Source organism: Entelurus aequoreus, linkage group LG14, assembly GCF_033978785.1.
Source record: "Entelurus aequoreus isolate RoL-2023_Sb linkage group LG14, RoL_Eaeq_v1.1, whole genome shotgun sequence".
NCBI classification, from domain to species: Eukaryota; Metazoa; Chordata; class Actinopteri; order Syngnathiformes; family Syngnathidae; genus Entelurus; species Entelurus aequoreus.
Genome location: NC_084744.1, coordinates 24,382,458 through 24,399,375, shown reverse-complemented (window position 1 = coordinate 24,399,375; position 16,918 = coordinate 24,382,458). Strand labels below are relative to the sequence as shown.

The 16,918-nt window shown below is 36.6% G+C and overlaps 2 protein-coding genes across 3 annotated transcripts in view; one reads left to right on the top strand and one right to left on the bottom strand.

Moving 5' to 3' along the window:
• The window catches only part of tsen15 (TSEN15 tRNA splicing endonuclease subunit), a 32,710-nt gene extending 22,429 nt beyond the window's left edge, over positions 1-10,281 (top strand). The window contains exon 5 of the mRNA XM_062069277.1: positions 9,736-10,281. The gene's annotated coding sequence lies outside the window, so the exon portion shown is untranslated. The remainder of the gene's footprint in view (positions 1-9,735) is intronic.
• Positions 324-16,918, bottom strand: part of zgc:55943 (uncharacterized protein LOC406337 homolog) — a 25,672-nt gene continuing 9,077 nt past the window's right edge. For both annotated transcript variants that reach the window (XM_062069279.1, XM_062069278.1), the window contains 3 exons: positions 9,919-9,989; positions 9,715-9,778; positions 324-1,229 (listed from right to left, as the gene is read on the bottom strand). In XM_062069279.1, the coding sequence (XP_061925263.1) occupies positions 1,191-1,229; positions 9,715-9,778; positions 9,919-9,989 (174 nt within the window). In that variant the 3' untranslated portion in view covers positions 324-1,190. The remainder of the gene's footprint in view (positions 1,230-9,714; positions 9,779-9,918; positions 9,990-16,918) is intronic.

The window sequence follows — 16,918 nt, the reverse complement described above, 5'->3', positions numbered from 1 at the left end:
ATGGGCTCAATAGTGTACTCCCATTAGCTGCATAGTTAGCCACCTCGTACTTGCCGTATTTTACGACTTATAATGCATTAAAATAAGAAAAACGTGTTCCTGTATTACATAAGGATTGTACATGATAGGCAAAATTGCAGTTACCTTTTAAACTTAATGAGTTTATTATTGTGATCCCAAACCAAGTTCACTTTTTTTCTTAAAAAAATAAAGGACCCATCGCTACCTAATGACCAAAGTTTCACTTACAAGTTGTATGTATTTTTTGCTCCTGAAAGTCTAAAACAATGCAGTAAATACACACGTTTAAATTGGCATCAGCGGTGACAAGTTTTCAAAAACACTTTTATTTTTCCTATAAAAACAAAAGTTCAACATAGAAACAACACGTAAAGTGAGTGAAATACAGAACGATATGTGACTCCACCCAAAAAACGGGCTCACCTGAACGCGATATTAAAGCGGGCGACTTTGTGAGTGTTTTAATATGTTGTGATGGGTGAGTAGACGACGACAACACTTCAAACCTGAGCCTTGTTTAACATAATATATTATAATAAAGGAATGTAGACGGACAAACATTATTTTGGCCCAGAAATTGTAGAAAAGAGATTCCAAAACAGTTTCCTGAAATGCAAAAGAAGGCAGAGAGACACGGTGGGCCTCATGCATGACACATTGGGATGCAGTTTTGCTCCCAAATTGTACGCGCAACTAATTTAATTGTATAGTCTTATTACCAATATATTAAGGAGTCTCTGTGAGATGCACTGATGTACTTTATGAAAAAAACTATTAATTAATAGATGACTCAAGGCAAAGTAATGTAATTGGCTGAGTTTAGTGTCATAAAGCTTCCATGCATGAAGCCCATTTTCCTGACTGACAAATGATTCTTCTGAGATTTTGATGTAAGCAGCAATGTACTGTAATACCGTCTTAAGGAGTTGTCCAAGCAGGGAAAAATCTCTTTTGATCTCCCAGAATCCCTGACGTCCTATAATGGCTTTTCAAGAAAGTGAACTGAAATTAAGTTTCCCCATCCACTCTTGATGTTGGTCATTTGATGAGACAAGAAGGAGCTTCATACTGAGCAGGAGGGCAAGAAGTTGCTCCATAAAGTTTTGCCCTGCTGCCACTTTAGACTGGTTGTAACACTGGCATCCTCTTAATGTGATGGCTGAGGGGTGCTATGTCATGTCTTCTTCCTCTGAGCAGTAGTCCCTGCCCTGCAAAAGGGAACAAAATAACATTGTCATATAATCACATCCAGTGTTTCCCATAAACTGCCAAGATACATGTGGCGGTGGGGGCGTGGCTATGGGCGTGGTCACTATGACATCATCGAGTAATTTGCATAATTTACTACAATGATATGATTTTCTCTAAAACGGCTCAAAAAATGTATACTTACTAATTAATAACAGTTTTGTTTTAAACGTCCATTCATCCATCCATTTTACAATATAATTACAACACTTTATGTACATATTTATATACAGATTTGAACAATAAGTTATTCACTGAAATATATTTATTAATTGTGGTTCTTACAAAAAATATATCTTATAAAATATAAAAGCTAAAATGTCTCTTAAACTCTGCCCCTTTAATTAGTGCATACTAAATAATTTAACTTTAGCCTACTACTACAACCATATTATTTACCAGCAACATAAAGTGAAACAGAGGCAGAGGTGTCCTGCCAAAGTCAGTAACAAATAAACAGAAAACAGTAGTGGTCAAATACAAATAAGGCAACAAGAGAAGTATCCTACACTTCTCTTTTGTAAAGTAAATCTGAACAGCCTATATGGGCATCTATATCAACTATATGATTTGCCTGAGAAGCTGGACAGGACAAAAAAATAAAAAATAAAAAAATCTATTTGTGGCGGACGTAATTCTTACGTGGCGGGCCGCCACAAATAAATGAATGTGTGGGAAACACTGACATCACTACTAACTACAAACTTCCCTCGGTTATGCTTTCAGTAAAAAATGATTGTATACGATGGTTCACATGTTTTTCAACTTGACTGGATCGTGTAACTTTAGAGCTGGGTACTGAATTTGGTACTTTCATAGGTACCAACTGAAGTCTGTTGGTACTACCGTGTACCGTGTAATTCCAGTGTGTCAAAGTCAAGAATTAATTAATTATGGCCCCCGGGATGATATTTGATTAGTATTAGAACCGGCCTGCAGGCCACAGCCACCTGCTGCTGTTTTGCACGCACCAATACTCAATCAGTGTTGGCGCTAGGAATTTTCAAAATGGGGTCCAAGGGACCCCATCAAGTCATAAAAATGGGGTCCCACAGTAAATTTTTGGGGTCCCACGTTCCATAGTTTTACTCTGCATACAGACACACAAAAACGTTTACGAGTGGTTTGAGCTCTCGGCAATGAGAAATATCCAAAGCCTCTCAAGTTATGAGCCTGCACTCGTCTTATAAAAAAACGTTGTAGATTAGGCGGCAATAATTTATTAATGTATTATATTTAACAAGGTCATCAAATTTGAGCAACTTTGATTGCATAAACAGATTATGAGTATGTTCTAAATAACCAACTGCTCTTTTCTGTAATATGATCAGAGGATGAATTGTGTTGTGGTAAGTATTCCCCCATACTTCAACACAGTATGTAAGGTATGGGAGTACCAAGGTGCAGTATAGAGGACGGAGTGCATTTTCATTGAGGTATAGTTTTGCTTTGTTTATAATTGAGAGGCTTTTGGAGATTTTTGTTTTAATGTGTCTGACATGAGGTTTCCATGATAGTTTACTGTCAATTATTACTCCCAAAAATGTATTTTCATTTACGATTTCAATTTGAAAACAAATGATAAATGTATGCATGATCCTGTTATATCTCACATTGTATATTGTGTTTTGGAAAAAGGTTGTCATGAAAGTTACTTGAATTCATTAAAAAAATAATACAAAAGAAAACAAATGTTTATGCATATGTAAATGTATTCAGTTATAAACATTTATTCACTTTCTTCTTTTACTTTACCCATGCCGGTATTTTTTTCTATATTTTTATTGTAATATTTTCAGAAAGTGTTTGTTCTATTTTTGGCCAAACTAAGACAAAGAAAACAATCTGAAGTTGTCTTTATTTTTTAGATTTAATGCCATGATTTTAATAGTCCAGCCCGCGTGTGCACAGATTTTCCTTCATGCTGTCCCTGAGCTAAAATGTGTTTGACACCCCTGTAATTTAAACAGTGCCATATTTCGAGACCTGTGTTGCACATGACATCATTTTCTGATTGTAGACTCCATGCAGGCTCAAACAATTGGACGGGAAACAAGCAGTAAGCCTTATAAAAGTACAGTAAGGCGCCACTTTTCAAAATACCAATTTAAATTGGTTTTGCCATAGACAAGCTACCGATTCGCATGAGCAATTTTACATGGTGATTTTAACATCTCCACGTTTTATAATTCAAACTACTGTATTTTTCGGACTATAAGTCACAGTTTTTTTTCATAGTTTGGCCGGGGGTGCGACTTATACTCAGGAGCGACTTATGTGTGAAATTATTAACACATTACCATAAAATATCAAATAATATTATTTAGCTCATTCACGTAAGAGACTAGACGTATAAGATTTAATGGGATTTAGCGATTAGGAGTGACAGATTGTTTGGTAAACGTATAGCATGTTCTATATGTTATAGTTATTTGAATGACTCTTACCATAATATGTTACGTTAACATACCAGGCACGTTCTCAGTTGGTTATTTATGCCTCATATAACGTACACTTATTCAGTTGTTCACTTGTCTTTATTTATTTTAAATTGCCTTTTAAATGTCTATTCTTGGTGTTGGGTTTTATCAAATAAATTTCCCCAAAAAATGCGACTTATACTCCAGTGCGACTTAGATATGTTTTTTTCCTTCTTTATTATGCACTTTCGGCCGGTGCGACTTATACTCCGGAGCGACTTATAGTCAAAAAAATACGGTACTACTAGGATGCATGTAGCAATGTAACAACAGCTGGTGTGTAATACAGGAAAAGTATTCTTGAAATACATCTGCTGCAATTAAGGTTTTTTGTTTTTTTTAATCTACAGTGGGATGTTGTTCAAAAGCCGAAATCTATACATGTTTAAGACACAAGAACAATTCACCCTCTTCATTTTTGTGCAAAGGCAACCACTCACATAAGATAGCGTTAATGCATCAGTTGGCTGATGATGTGGAAGTAGTAAACAAAATGGTACTGTGCCTGCATTTTGACAAAGACAGCCTCATAGTTTGAAATAAAAATAAAAGTAATGATGCTTGCAATGTGTTTTTTTTAATCATATACAAAATAATTAAATAGATGCCAGTAACACTTTTTTTCTAAGGAAATTAGCTGCTGGTAATTCCTGAAAAATTGATGCTCATTAGGATTTTGTTAGCAAACATAAAAAATGCATTGTTGGATAAACTAGTATTGTTTTCATCATTCACTAAATTCAAGTTATAACAATCCTTGTCAAACAGTGGTTTACTGCTTTATCAGTATCATGTAGTATCAAGCGTCAAACTCTGCTCCGAAAATCTGCGCACTAGGCAACGTGCTCATTGTAGCCATTAATTCTGACGACCTCATTTTGACATAAAAAAATTCAGCACACATTTTTTTATTCATTTTTGATTAAATTGTTTTATATATACAGTGATTATTTATGCAGTGTTTTCTATGCTCCTGAGTAGAGATGTCCGATAATGGCTTTTTTACCGATATCCGATATTGTCCAATTATATATGCTGTATATATTATATTGTAGCATCCTGGAAGAGTTAGTACTGCAAGGGATTCTGGGTATTTGTTCTGTTGTGTTTATGTTGTGTTACGGTGCGGATGTTCTCCCGAAATGTGTTTGTCATTCTTGTTAGGTGTGGGTTCACAATGTGGCGCATATTTGTAACAGTGTTAAAGTTGTTTATACGGGTTACCCTCAGTGTGACCTGTATGGCTGTTGACCAAGTATACCTTGCATTAATTCGTGATGAGAACAGGAAATGCCTTTGCATTTACCTCTCCCTACGTCTGTGTACACAGCGGCGTTTTAAAACGTCATACATTTTACTTTTAGAAACCAATACCGATAATTATGAAACCGATACCGATAATTTCCGATATTACATTTTAAAGCATTTATCGGCCGATAATATCGGCAGCCCGATATTATCGGACATCCCTACTCCTGAGTTAATGTTACTGATCAATTGTAATTATTATCATTTACTGAGTTACCTAATTTTATTTTTCAGTATCAAATGGTTCAAGTGGGTTAACAAATATTTGTAGTTTAAAAAGGAGACACTTTTTTTTTTTCAGGAAAATTGATGCATTTTTAATATTTTCAATATATTTTTAAACAATAAAGTTATTGTTTGTTTTAAGTTTACCCATATTTGTTTATTTTTCATTTTTTGTTCCACTTAATGTTAATAAGGATACAACGTTATGCAGAGGTGTACTTACACCAGTTTTGTAGACAAATGATACCATATTCACAAAACCCAAAACCAGTGAAGTTGGCACATTGTGTAAATCGTAAATAAAAACAGAATACAATGATTTGCAAATCTTTTTCAACCTATATTCAATTGAATATACTGCAAAGACAAGAGATTATTTTTTGCAAATATTAGCTAATTTGGACTTTGATGCCTGTAACATGTTTAAAAAAAGATGGCACAAGTGGCAAAAAAAACCTGCACCAGTGTAGCACAAATTGATGCTGTCTTATTTGTGGTCCCTGCCTTTTCTCTGCCATAAATAATTATTTTAGAAAGTGGGTTGTGGGGCTATTTGCGCAGACTGCAAAAGTTATGCAAATACTGCGGAATGGTCATGCTGGACCTTCAGAAGGCCTTTGACACCGTTAACCACGCTATACTGTTGGATAAGTTCAGAGCAATCGGATTTGATAAAACCTCATCGAGCTGGATGCAATCTTACTTGGAGGGGATGAAACAGGTGGTTGAGTTGAACGGCACCGTGTCTCCCCTCCCTCCCCCTTCTCAGTAAGCTGTGGAGTCCCCCAAGGCAGTATATTAGGGCCTTTACTGTTCCTAATATACATAAACGACATGTCATCAGCATGCGACTGTGAATTGTTTTTGTTTGCGGATGACTCGGCCCTGCTGGTATCCGGCAAGGACAAGAAACAGGTGGAGAAAATCCTCAGTGCCGAACTCTGTAGACTTTGCACCTGGCTTGCTGACAACAAGCTATCCATACACTTGGGTAAAACGGAATCCATCCTGTTTGGGTCCCACATCAACCTTAAGAAAGTCAGTGACTTCTCTGTAAAAGTGGGTGACATTGTTATCACCAGGAAAGATGAGGTCACCTACCTAGGTTCCATTCTAGAGGCTAATCTTTCCTGTGATAAAATGGCAACCAAGGTAATCAAAAAGGTCAACCAACGAACGAGATTTCTCTACAGAATCTCCTCTCTGGTCAACAAAAGCACCATGAAGATTCTGGCGGGAACTCTCGTTCAACCCTTTTTTGATTACGCATGCACCTCCTGGTACCCTAGCACCTCCAAAACCCTCAAATCTAGACTCCAAACATCCCAGAACAAGCCAGTCAGATTACTTCTAGACCTCCACACCAGATCCCACCTCACTCCTACCCACTTCTCCAAAGTGGGCTGGCTCAGGGTGGAGGACAGAGTAAAACAACTTGCACTGAGCCTTGTCTATAAAATCCACTACACCTCCCTGATACCGAAGTACATGTCAAACTACTTCCTTAACGTAAATGACCTCCATAACCACAACACCAGGGGGAGCTCCACTAACCACGTTAAACCCAGATTCCGATCTAACAAAGGTCTTAAAGGCCTACTGAAATGAATTTTTTTTATTTAAACGGGGATAGCAGATCTATTCTATGTGTCATACTTGATCATTTCGCGATATTGCCATATTTTTGCTGAAAGGATTTAGTATAGAACAACGACGATAAAGATTGCAACTTTTGGTATCTGATAAAAATAAGGCTTGCCCCTACCGGAAGTAGCGTGACGTAGTCAGTTGAACATATACGCAAAGTTCCCTATTGTTTACAATGATGGCCGCATGAAGTGAGAGAGATTCGGACCGAGAAAGCGACAATTTCCCCATTAATTTGAGCGAGGATGAAAGATTTGTGGATGAGTAAAGTGCAAGTGAAGGACTAGTGGGGAGTTGAAGCTATTCAGATAGGGAAGATGCTGTGAGAGCCGGGGGTGACCTGATATTCAGCTGGGAATGACTACAACAGTAAATAAACACAAGACATATATATACTCTATTAGCCACAACACAACCAGGCTTATATTTAATATGCCACAAATTAATCCTGCATAATAACACCTGCGTGTTTGTTATGCTAGCTCCTAGCTCCTCTGCTAGCTCCTAGCTCCATAGAACACGCCAATACAATTCAAACACCTGATCAACACACACAATCACTCAGCCCAAAAGACCGTTCACCTAACCCAAGGTTCATAAAGCTTATATATTTTTAAAAAGTTACGTACGTGACGCGCACATACGGTCAAGCTATCAAATGTTTAGCAGCCAAGGCTGCATACTCACGGTACCTGATATTCAGCTGGGAATGACTACAACAGTAAATAAACACAAGACATATATATACTCTATTAGCCACAACACAACCAGGCTTATATTTAATATGCCACAAATTAATCCTGCATAAAAACACCTGCGTGTTTGTTATGCTAGCTCCTAGCTCCTATGCTAACTCCTAGCTCCATAGAACACGCCAATACAATTCAAACACCTGATCAACACACACAATCACTCAGCCCAAAAGACCGTTCACCTAACCCAAGGTTCATAAAGCTTATATATTTTAAAAAAGTTACGTACATACGCAAAAAAAAGTTGCGCACATACGGTCAAGCGATCAAATGTTTAGAAGCCAAAGCTGCATACTCACAGTAGCACGTCTGCGTCTTTGTCATCCAAATCAAAGTAATCCTGGTAAGAGTCTGTGTTGTCCCAGTTCTCTACAGGCGTCTGTGTATCGAAGTCAAAAGTCCTCCTGGTTAGAGTCTCTGTTATCCGAGTTCTTCCATCTTGACTGCATCTTTCGGGAATGTAAACAAAGAAGCGCCGGCTGTGTACTGTTGTTGCTGACTACGTTCGAAAAATACGTCCATTTCGCACCGACAACTTTCTTCTTTGCTTGCTCAGCTTCCTTCTCCATAATGCAATGAACATGATTGCAACAGATTCACGAACACAGATGTCCAGAATACTGTGGAATTATGAAATGAAAACAGAGCTTTTTCGTATTGGCTTCAATGTGGAAGGCATACCCGTGATCCCCGGTCTACGTCACGCGCATACGTCATCCTCAGAGGCGTTTCGAACCGGAAGTTTAGCGGCAAATTTAAAATGTCACTTTATAAGTTAACCCGGCCGTATTGGCATGTGTTATAATGTTAAGATTTCATCATTGATATATAAACTATCAGACTGCGTGGTCGGTAGTAGTGGGTTTCAGTAGGCCTTTAACTCATTGTCTTTCTATGCCACATCAATGTGGAATGCAATCCCAGCAGGTATAAAAGAAAGGGCATCTCTATCCTCCTTCAAAACCGCACTAAAAGAACACCTCCAGGCAACTTCAACCCTAAACTAACACCCTCCCTTCCTCATCATACCTCTTCGGATTGTAAATAATCAAATGTAAACAATCAAATGTAGACACTTTTTCTTATACTTTCTGATCGCTCTCTCTGTGTCCAATACTTGCTGTACATATCCTACCAAGTCAGTCCTACACTGTTTCAATGTCCATTTCTCTGATGATGCAATTGTTGATGACTGAAGTGTTGATAACAACCAAACTTAACCCCCCCCCCCTCCATATCCCACACCCCGGTTTGTAAATAATGTAAATAATTCAATGTATATACTCTGATGATTATCTTGTGTGATGACTGTATTATGAAAATAGTATATACCTGTATCATGAATCAATTTAAGTGGACCCCAACTTAAACAAGTTGAAAACTTATTCGGGTGCTACCATTTAGTGGTCAATTGTACGGAATATGTACTTCACTGTGCAATCTACTAATAAAAGTTTCAATCAATCAATCAATGCAGCTATAAACCCAGCAGAGGGTACTGTCTCAAGTCAATACACTCAATATTTTCCAGCAGGAAGATGCTTTGACAAGATGTGAAGTTGTGTATCTGCATGTGTTGTACTGCTGGCCTGCAATTGTTCTCATTGGGATTTAGAGTATCAAAAATATGCTTTTAAGTAATTTTTTTGCCACTATAAAATTACATGTTACAGTAATTTTGTCAATTCAGTGTATTTCCACAAAAGTAAAGATATTCAAGATGACATTATAAAGTAAGGAAACCAAAGAGCCCCTTTTTTAGTGTAATAAGCATTGAGCAGCCCATAAAAGACGCATAATTGTAGCCTCGAACACTATTTCGTTTTTTTTAAAACCTCACAGTCTCACTGCAATAACAACATGATTCCCATAATGCCACGACGATAAACCAGCTTTATGTTGCTTTTTGTCATCTGTTGTGTCCTTACTTGCTGCGGATTTGCAGCAGTGGAAGGATTAACCCTAGTGATGTCATCCAGTTATATATACACCCCAAAGTGGATGTGCGCCTTTAATTAATAAAAAAATAATACCTTTTCAATTTTTTCATCCAGCATCCTGAAGAATTCTTGCTGGCTCTCTGAAGAATGGATGCTTCTGTGAGGAAATAACATGTCTCGAGGTATGCAGTGTGCAATTGTGCAGGTTCTGACATGATGGATATACAGTATATGTGAAGCTAGGAATGTAATGATAATGTACAAGCACAAAGAGCAAAACGAGACAATGATTCTTACAGCATCTTTCCATTTTCATTAGATCCTGTTTCATCCATGTGTTGACTTTTCCCAAGTAAAGCACTTTTCTCCTGCAGGATACAAACATAGGATACAAACATAAACAGTTTTACAATTTGTCATAACTACAATGTTAACATGTATTTATTTGCGGTTTATTTGGTGCTGCCTCGCTCACAGACACATTATAATAGGACTTTCTGTGAATACAGCTTGTTGTTACAACTCTGGCATCGTACGTATGCTTCTTAAAGGGGCCCTGTTATGAAAAAAACAACGTTTCTTACCTATTGGTACCTTCTGTTGCGTGTATGGGATCTGCATAAGTCCCAAAAATTCGAAATCAAACCATGGAGGCATTGCGAAGATATTTATAAGAAAAAAACAAATTAAAAAACAAATATATATATATATATATATATATATATATATATATATATATATATATATATATATATATATATATATATATATATATATATATATATATATATATATATATATATGTGTGTATATATACATATGTATATATACCGTATTTTTCGGAGTATAAGTCGCACCGGCCGAAAATGCATAATAAAGAAGGGAAAAAACATATATAAGTCGCACTGGAGTATAAGTCGCATTGTTTGGGGAAATGTATTTGATAAAACCCAACACCAAGAATAGACATTTGAAAGGCAATTTAAAATAAAAGAATAGTGAACAACAGGCTGAATAAGTGTACGTTATATGAGGCATAAATAACCAACTGAGAACGTGCCTGGTATGTTAACGTAACATATTATGGTAAGAGTCATTCAAATAACTATAACATATAGAACATGCTATACGTTTACCAAACAATCTGTCACTCCTAATCGCTAAATCCCATGAAATGTTATACGTCTAGTCTCTTACGTGAATGAGCTAAATTATATTATTTGATATTTTACGGTAATGTGTTAATAATTTCACACATAAGTCGCTCCTAAGTATAAGTCGCACCCCTGGCCAAACTATGAAAAAAACTGTGACTTATAGTCCGAAAAATACGGTGTATATATATATATATATATATATATATATACATATATATATATATATATATATATATATATATATATATATATATATATATATATATATATGCACGACTACTTCATCACAGTCAGATTTACAAACATATGAACCTGCAGTGCAGGTGTACCTAATGTTGTGTCCCTGCGGTCGTTCGCGGCTCCTGCAGCGCGAGCATTGTTGTTTTTGCACTTTTTGGCTTCTTGTTAAGTGACTTTTTTTGGGTGGATTCGGTCTTGCACGTGGAGGGTTTGGGTGTGGGCTTTGGTTGGTGTGGCGCTCCCGTCGGGGGTGTATTCTGCGGCGGAGGTGCTTGGCACCAGGAGGCGGGGTTATGAGACGAGCCTCCAGTTTTATGATCGCTCAGCACAAGAAATACGTTACACACATACAGATGTTGACAAAATACACTGTACATTATATACCTCAGCTAACTAAACTATGGAAATGTATAATATAATTCATATAGCAATACGGTCTCACTGCACAGCAGGCCAGCAGCTAGCCGAATCATTGCGCACAATCCATGTTGAGGCACAACTGAGTGACGTGCCTCTATTGGCTGCTGATCACCGCACCGTTCTTCTCAGTATTTGAACGGCAAATGTGAAAATAAAAATAATCTAAAACTGGTGAAGTTAAATGGAAAATAACTTTAGTATTATCACTGGATACATACAACAATTTAATTAATTTTTTTTTCTTTTTACTTTTTTTTTCTTTCCATGATGGCAGGTGAGGCCGTGCCTCCCCTGCCTCTAGTGACGGCACGCCACTGATATATATATAGATAGATATATAGATATATATAGATATGTGTGTGTGTATATTAGGGATGTAATGTATCAACATCTCATGGTACGATATGACGGTATTAAGGACACGGTACGATATTGTGGTGTATGTAAAAAAACAAAACAGTAAAAGTCTTAAAAATGCCGTAGTGTGTAAAACAGAGCTCGCCAAATATTTCGAATCGGGAGCCACATTGAGAGAAAAAAATGTGTCTGGGGGGCCAATGTGTATGTGTGTATAAATTATATGTACACATTTAGCTGTAAAAACCTGCTGTACAGTATGTGTATTTGGGCCCCTTTTTTTCCCAGGAACACTAATACCAAAAGTCCAGTGACGTGCATGGAAAGAAAAAAAATGTAAAAAGAAAAAAAAAATTTTTAATTGTTATATGTATTCAGTGATTATACTATAAAGTTATTTTCCATTTAACTTCACCAGTTTTAGATTATTTTTATTCAAAATAGCTGAATTTTCACATTTGCCGTTCAAATATTGAGAAGAGACGGTGCGGTGATCAGCAGCCAGTTGAGGCACGTCACTGACTTGAGCCTCAACATGGATTGCGGACTCGGCTAACTGCTGGCCTGCTGTGCAGTGAGACCGTATTGCTATATGAACTATACTATACATTTCCATAGTTTAGTTAGCTGAGGTATATAATGTACAGTGTATTTTGTCAACAACTGTATGTGTGCAAAGTATTTCTTGTGCTGAGCAATCACAAAACTGCTGCGAAGACACACTGTGGGATGCTCGCAGTAACCCCGCCTCCTTGTGCCGGCTAAAGCACCCCACCACAGAACCCCCTGACGGGAGCGCCACACCAACCAAAGCCCACACCCAAACCCTCCACGTGCAAGACCGAATCCACCCAAAAAAAGTCACTTAACAAGAAGCCAAAAAGTGCAAAAACAACAATGCTCGCGCTGGAGGAGCCGCGAACGACCGCAGGGACACAACATTAGGTACACCTGCAGACTGCAGCATGGATTTCATATTTCATTCATTCACAACTCCTCCAACACAAACACCACTGTTCCCGCACTTATAAGTAAAGGTAAGACCATAATAACGTTTTTTTTAATTAAATGTGCTTTTTTTGTGTGCTACAGTTTGTATGTGTAAAGTTAAAGTTAAGTCAAAGTACCAATGATTGTCACACACACACTAGGTGTGGTGAAATTTGTCCTCTGCATTTGACCCATCCCCTTGATCACCCCCTGGGATGTGAGGAGAGCAGTGGGCAGCAGTGGCACCGCGCCCAGGAATAATTTTTGGTGATTTAACCCCCAATTCCAACCCTTGATGCTGAGTGCCAAGCAGGGAAGGATGCTGGTATGAGCTTTTAAACATTACCCGTTAACTGCTGCCAATCAAATGGTGAATAAGATACTCTTTAGGGTTCATATGTTTGTAAATCTGACTGTGATGAAGTTCGTGCCTCACCAGTCATGAACCTCACCGCACGTCACTGCAAAAGTCACAATGTCCGATAGAATTCTAAAAACAGACCACCTCAAAAAAACGGAATGGAATTTAAAAATAGTTTTTACTGAATGGGACACCCAAAATGTACACTAAAATAAAGAAAGTGGGATTTACATGATTAACTATGAACAATAAAACACTGAATATTAACAACATATGAACATCGCTCCTCTTTTACTTCTCAGACCAGCTCCTCCATAGACATATTTTACAATCAAAGCAAAACACAACAAAAATGTAACAAACAGCAAAATATGAATGCAAAGTGTAATAAACACCTACAATATGATATATTATCACTTTTATGCAGAAATTTGTTGTACAAATTTGCTTCTGCATCTGTTCCTGACACATGCGTTTCGGGCTGGCTGCTCTGAAAACAAACCCCGCCCACTGTGCTTTGTTCCTGTCTGAGCTGCCATTGAAATACTTTCTATAGATCAAGACTTAAAAACAGCACTGAACATCATAATAGCGGCTACAGTTTTGATTATAAAGGTCTAAAAAAATTATGTAGAACGTCCGGCGGGCCGGATTGAAAATCTTAATGGGCCGCATGTGGCCCGCGGGCCGTATTTTGCCCAGGTCGGGTGCAAAATGAAGTGGCAGGAATGTAAGAATCTAATAAAAGAAAACTGAGCAACTCTAACCCAATCCCAGTTTTACAGAATTTAGGATGTAAATATATAATGCAATTGGGACGGCGTGGCGCAGTTGGGAGAGTGGCCGTGCCAGCAACCTGAGGGTTACTGGTTCAATCCCCACCTTCTACCAACCTCGTCACGATCCATGTGTCCTTGAGCAAGACACTTCACCCTTGCTCCTGATGGGTCGTGGTTAGGGCCTTGCATGGCAGCTCCCGCCATCAGTGTGTGAACGTGTGTGTGAATGGGTGAATGTGTAAATACTGTCAAAGCGCTTTGAATACCTTGAAGGTAGAAAAGCGCTATACAAGTATAACCCATTTACCATTTAATTGAGAAGACATACAAATACAATGCAGTATAAAAAAAAAGGAAAACCTAAAATGAATAAAAGCAACAGTATCAATAATAATAATATTATTAATAATAGTTGTTTAATGCTTATCAAAATTGCGATTACGATGTTAATCAATTTTTTGACCACCCCTACTATTTTGAGTATTCAGAGATTTTCAACCCCGCAAAAAAATATTTTTCAAAAACGACCATTGATTAATCTATCTTTTTTTAGTCTGGTGGACTACATATTTTTTTCTTTTTTGAAAAATATTTCTCCAAGAAAGAGAAGTCTTCTTACTTTCAAAATCTTATATTCAAATTAATATATATTATATATATTATATTCTAAATAAACTCAAACTCAAACTCAAATAAATACAATATTAAGACTCCCACTTGTAATTTGTTGAATGACGACATTTTGCTAAAACTGGTTCAAGATATGTATTACTAGCTAAGATTGATGCAATGCGCAATCAATAATCAAAACGACAACAGCCAGCCATTTAAATCATGCATACAAATATTTTATACTAGAACTGAGGCAGGATGTTTTTATCGATCCAAAAAGTTGTCTGTTCATCGCAAGATTAAAATGCTTTGTAACGTTCATCACTGTAGTTGATGCAATATTGCAGACAAAAGTCCTACAATATTACCAACTAGAAAATTACCGCAGATGGGCCTGCTATCTGTGCCCTGAACCTTTAGCCTAGGGTTGAGCTGTTTAGCTGGCATACTTCTAAGATGGCGCCAAGTATCAAAATCTATGATTTTTAGGTTTAAACATACAAAATTAGCTAAAAACTTGCATAAAATGTTACCATGATGACATAAGACAAGTTAGCATACTTCTAAGATAGTGCCAAGTTTTAAAATGCACTATTTCTAGGTGTAAACATAAAAAAATAGCTGAACAGCTAAAATGAAACGTTAGCATTCGAACGGTAACATGCTAATGTGAGAGACGTTTGCATACTTCCAAGATGGCTCTAAGTATCAAAATCCATTATTTTTAGGTTTAACAAACAGTTAGTTTAAGAGCTAGCATATAACATTAGGATGATGACATAGAAGAAGGTAGCATACTTCTTAAATGGCGCCAAGTATTAAAATGCACTATTTTAGGTGTAAACATACAAAATTAGCTGAAAAGTGAGCATACAACATTAGCATATGTGTCGTTTATTGCTAATTTTTCAGATTTGTGTTGTTTGTTGTAGAAGTGGCAGGTGGTTGCATCAGCTGTGTGCTCTTTTAATTAATGTTATTTGATATTTCCCTCTTATTTTCATGTTTATGTACTTTATTATTATGTACTTTTTGTATCTGCACTGCAACCACTTATTTTTTCTATTGTGGTATGAATAAAGTCTGTCCCATCCTAGCATGCTAACGTTAGGATACTAGCATGTGGCTGGATAAGAATAAATACCAAGATGCACTATTTGTAGGTATAAACATACAACATTTGCAAAAGCTAACATAAAACATTAGCATGCTACTATAAGAGACGTTCGCATACTCCCAAGATAGTGCCAAGTATCAAAAATCATGATTTTTTTATGGTTTTAACAAACACAATTAGGTAAAAAGCTAGCAACGGATTTTAGCATGCTAACGTTCTCACACGCACCAAAGGCCCACATTTAAAAGTTAGCTACTCTACTATGTTACTCATGCTGTATGTTCCGAACACACATACTAAAAACTGTCTTTCTAATACAAAGGTGTCAAACTCAAGGCCTGGCCCGCCATTTCATTTTATTTGGCCCTTGAAAGGCTGGAAATATTATGTATCAATAAAGTACTGTAACTTTTCTTACTAAATGTATTCTTCCTTTCTATTTTGGGAGAAAAAAAATATGTACTCCATGTAATCGCAAATTATGTTAACTTAAATATTGTCTAATTATGCAAAAACATATCAAACATTCAAACCATTTTTAAAAAATATAAATAAATGCTAATAATAATGATTTCAATCCAAGTTATCCATCAAATTGTGCAATGTAAAAGTAGCAATAGATTCAATGGTACAATTGTGAAATGTACTGTGTTTTTTACAGCATTTTTCTCTAAATGAAAAAAAACAGTACTTTTTTTACTGTAATAAACTGTGGTGTCGTTTTGGCATTTACAGTAATACACCGAAAAATCTACAGTTGTTGATTTGTGGTAAAAAAAAAACAAAAAAAAACAAACAAACTGGCAAATCAGTTGCCAAAATGTTACTGTAAAAATGCAATTTTTGTATTTACATTAAAAAAACTAATGTAAACTTTATGGTAAAATTCTGGCAACTGAGCTGTACTGTTGTTCCATTTACAATAAAATACACAACATTTTGAGGTGAAATTATTGCAATTTACCATGTTTTTTTTTTACGTTTTAGTTTTTTTAAAAAATCTACTAATAAAATGCATTTAAAAAAATTGTAATAATAGTATTCACTGTTAGGGCCAAACATAACTGCGATGTGGCCCTCAGTGAAAATGACTGACACCTCTGCTCTCATAGGATACTATAATTTTCCTGTAGCCTAGAGGCCGGTGCATATTTTTAGAATCTTCTCCACTTGCAAATGACAAAATCGTGTGCAATGGATTACCCAAAGAGTTGAGGGGAGAAAGTATTATGCAAATAAAAACTCTGACAGACTGGAAAATAAA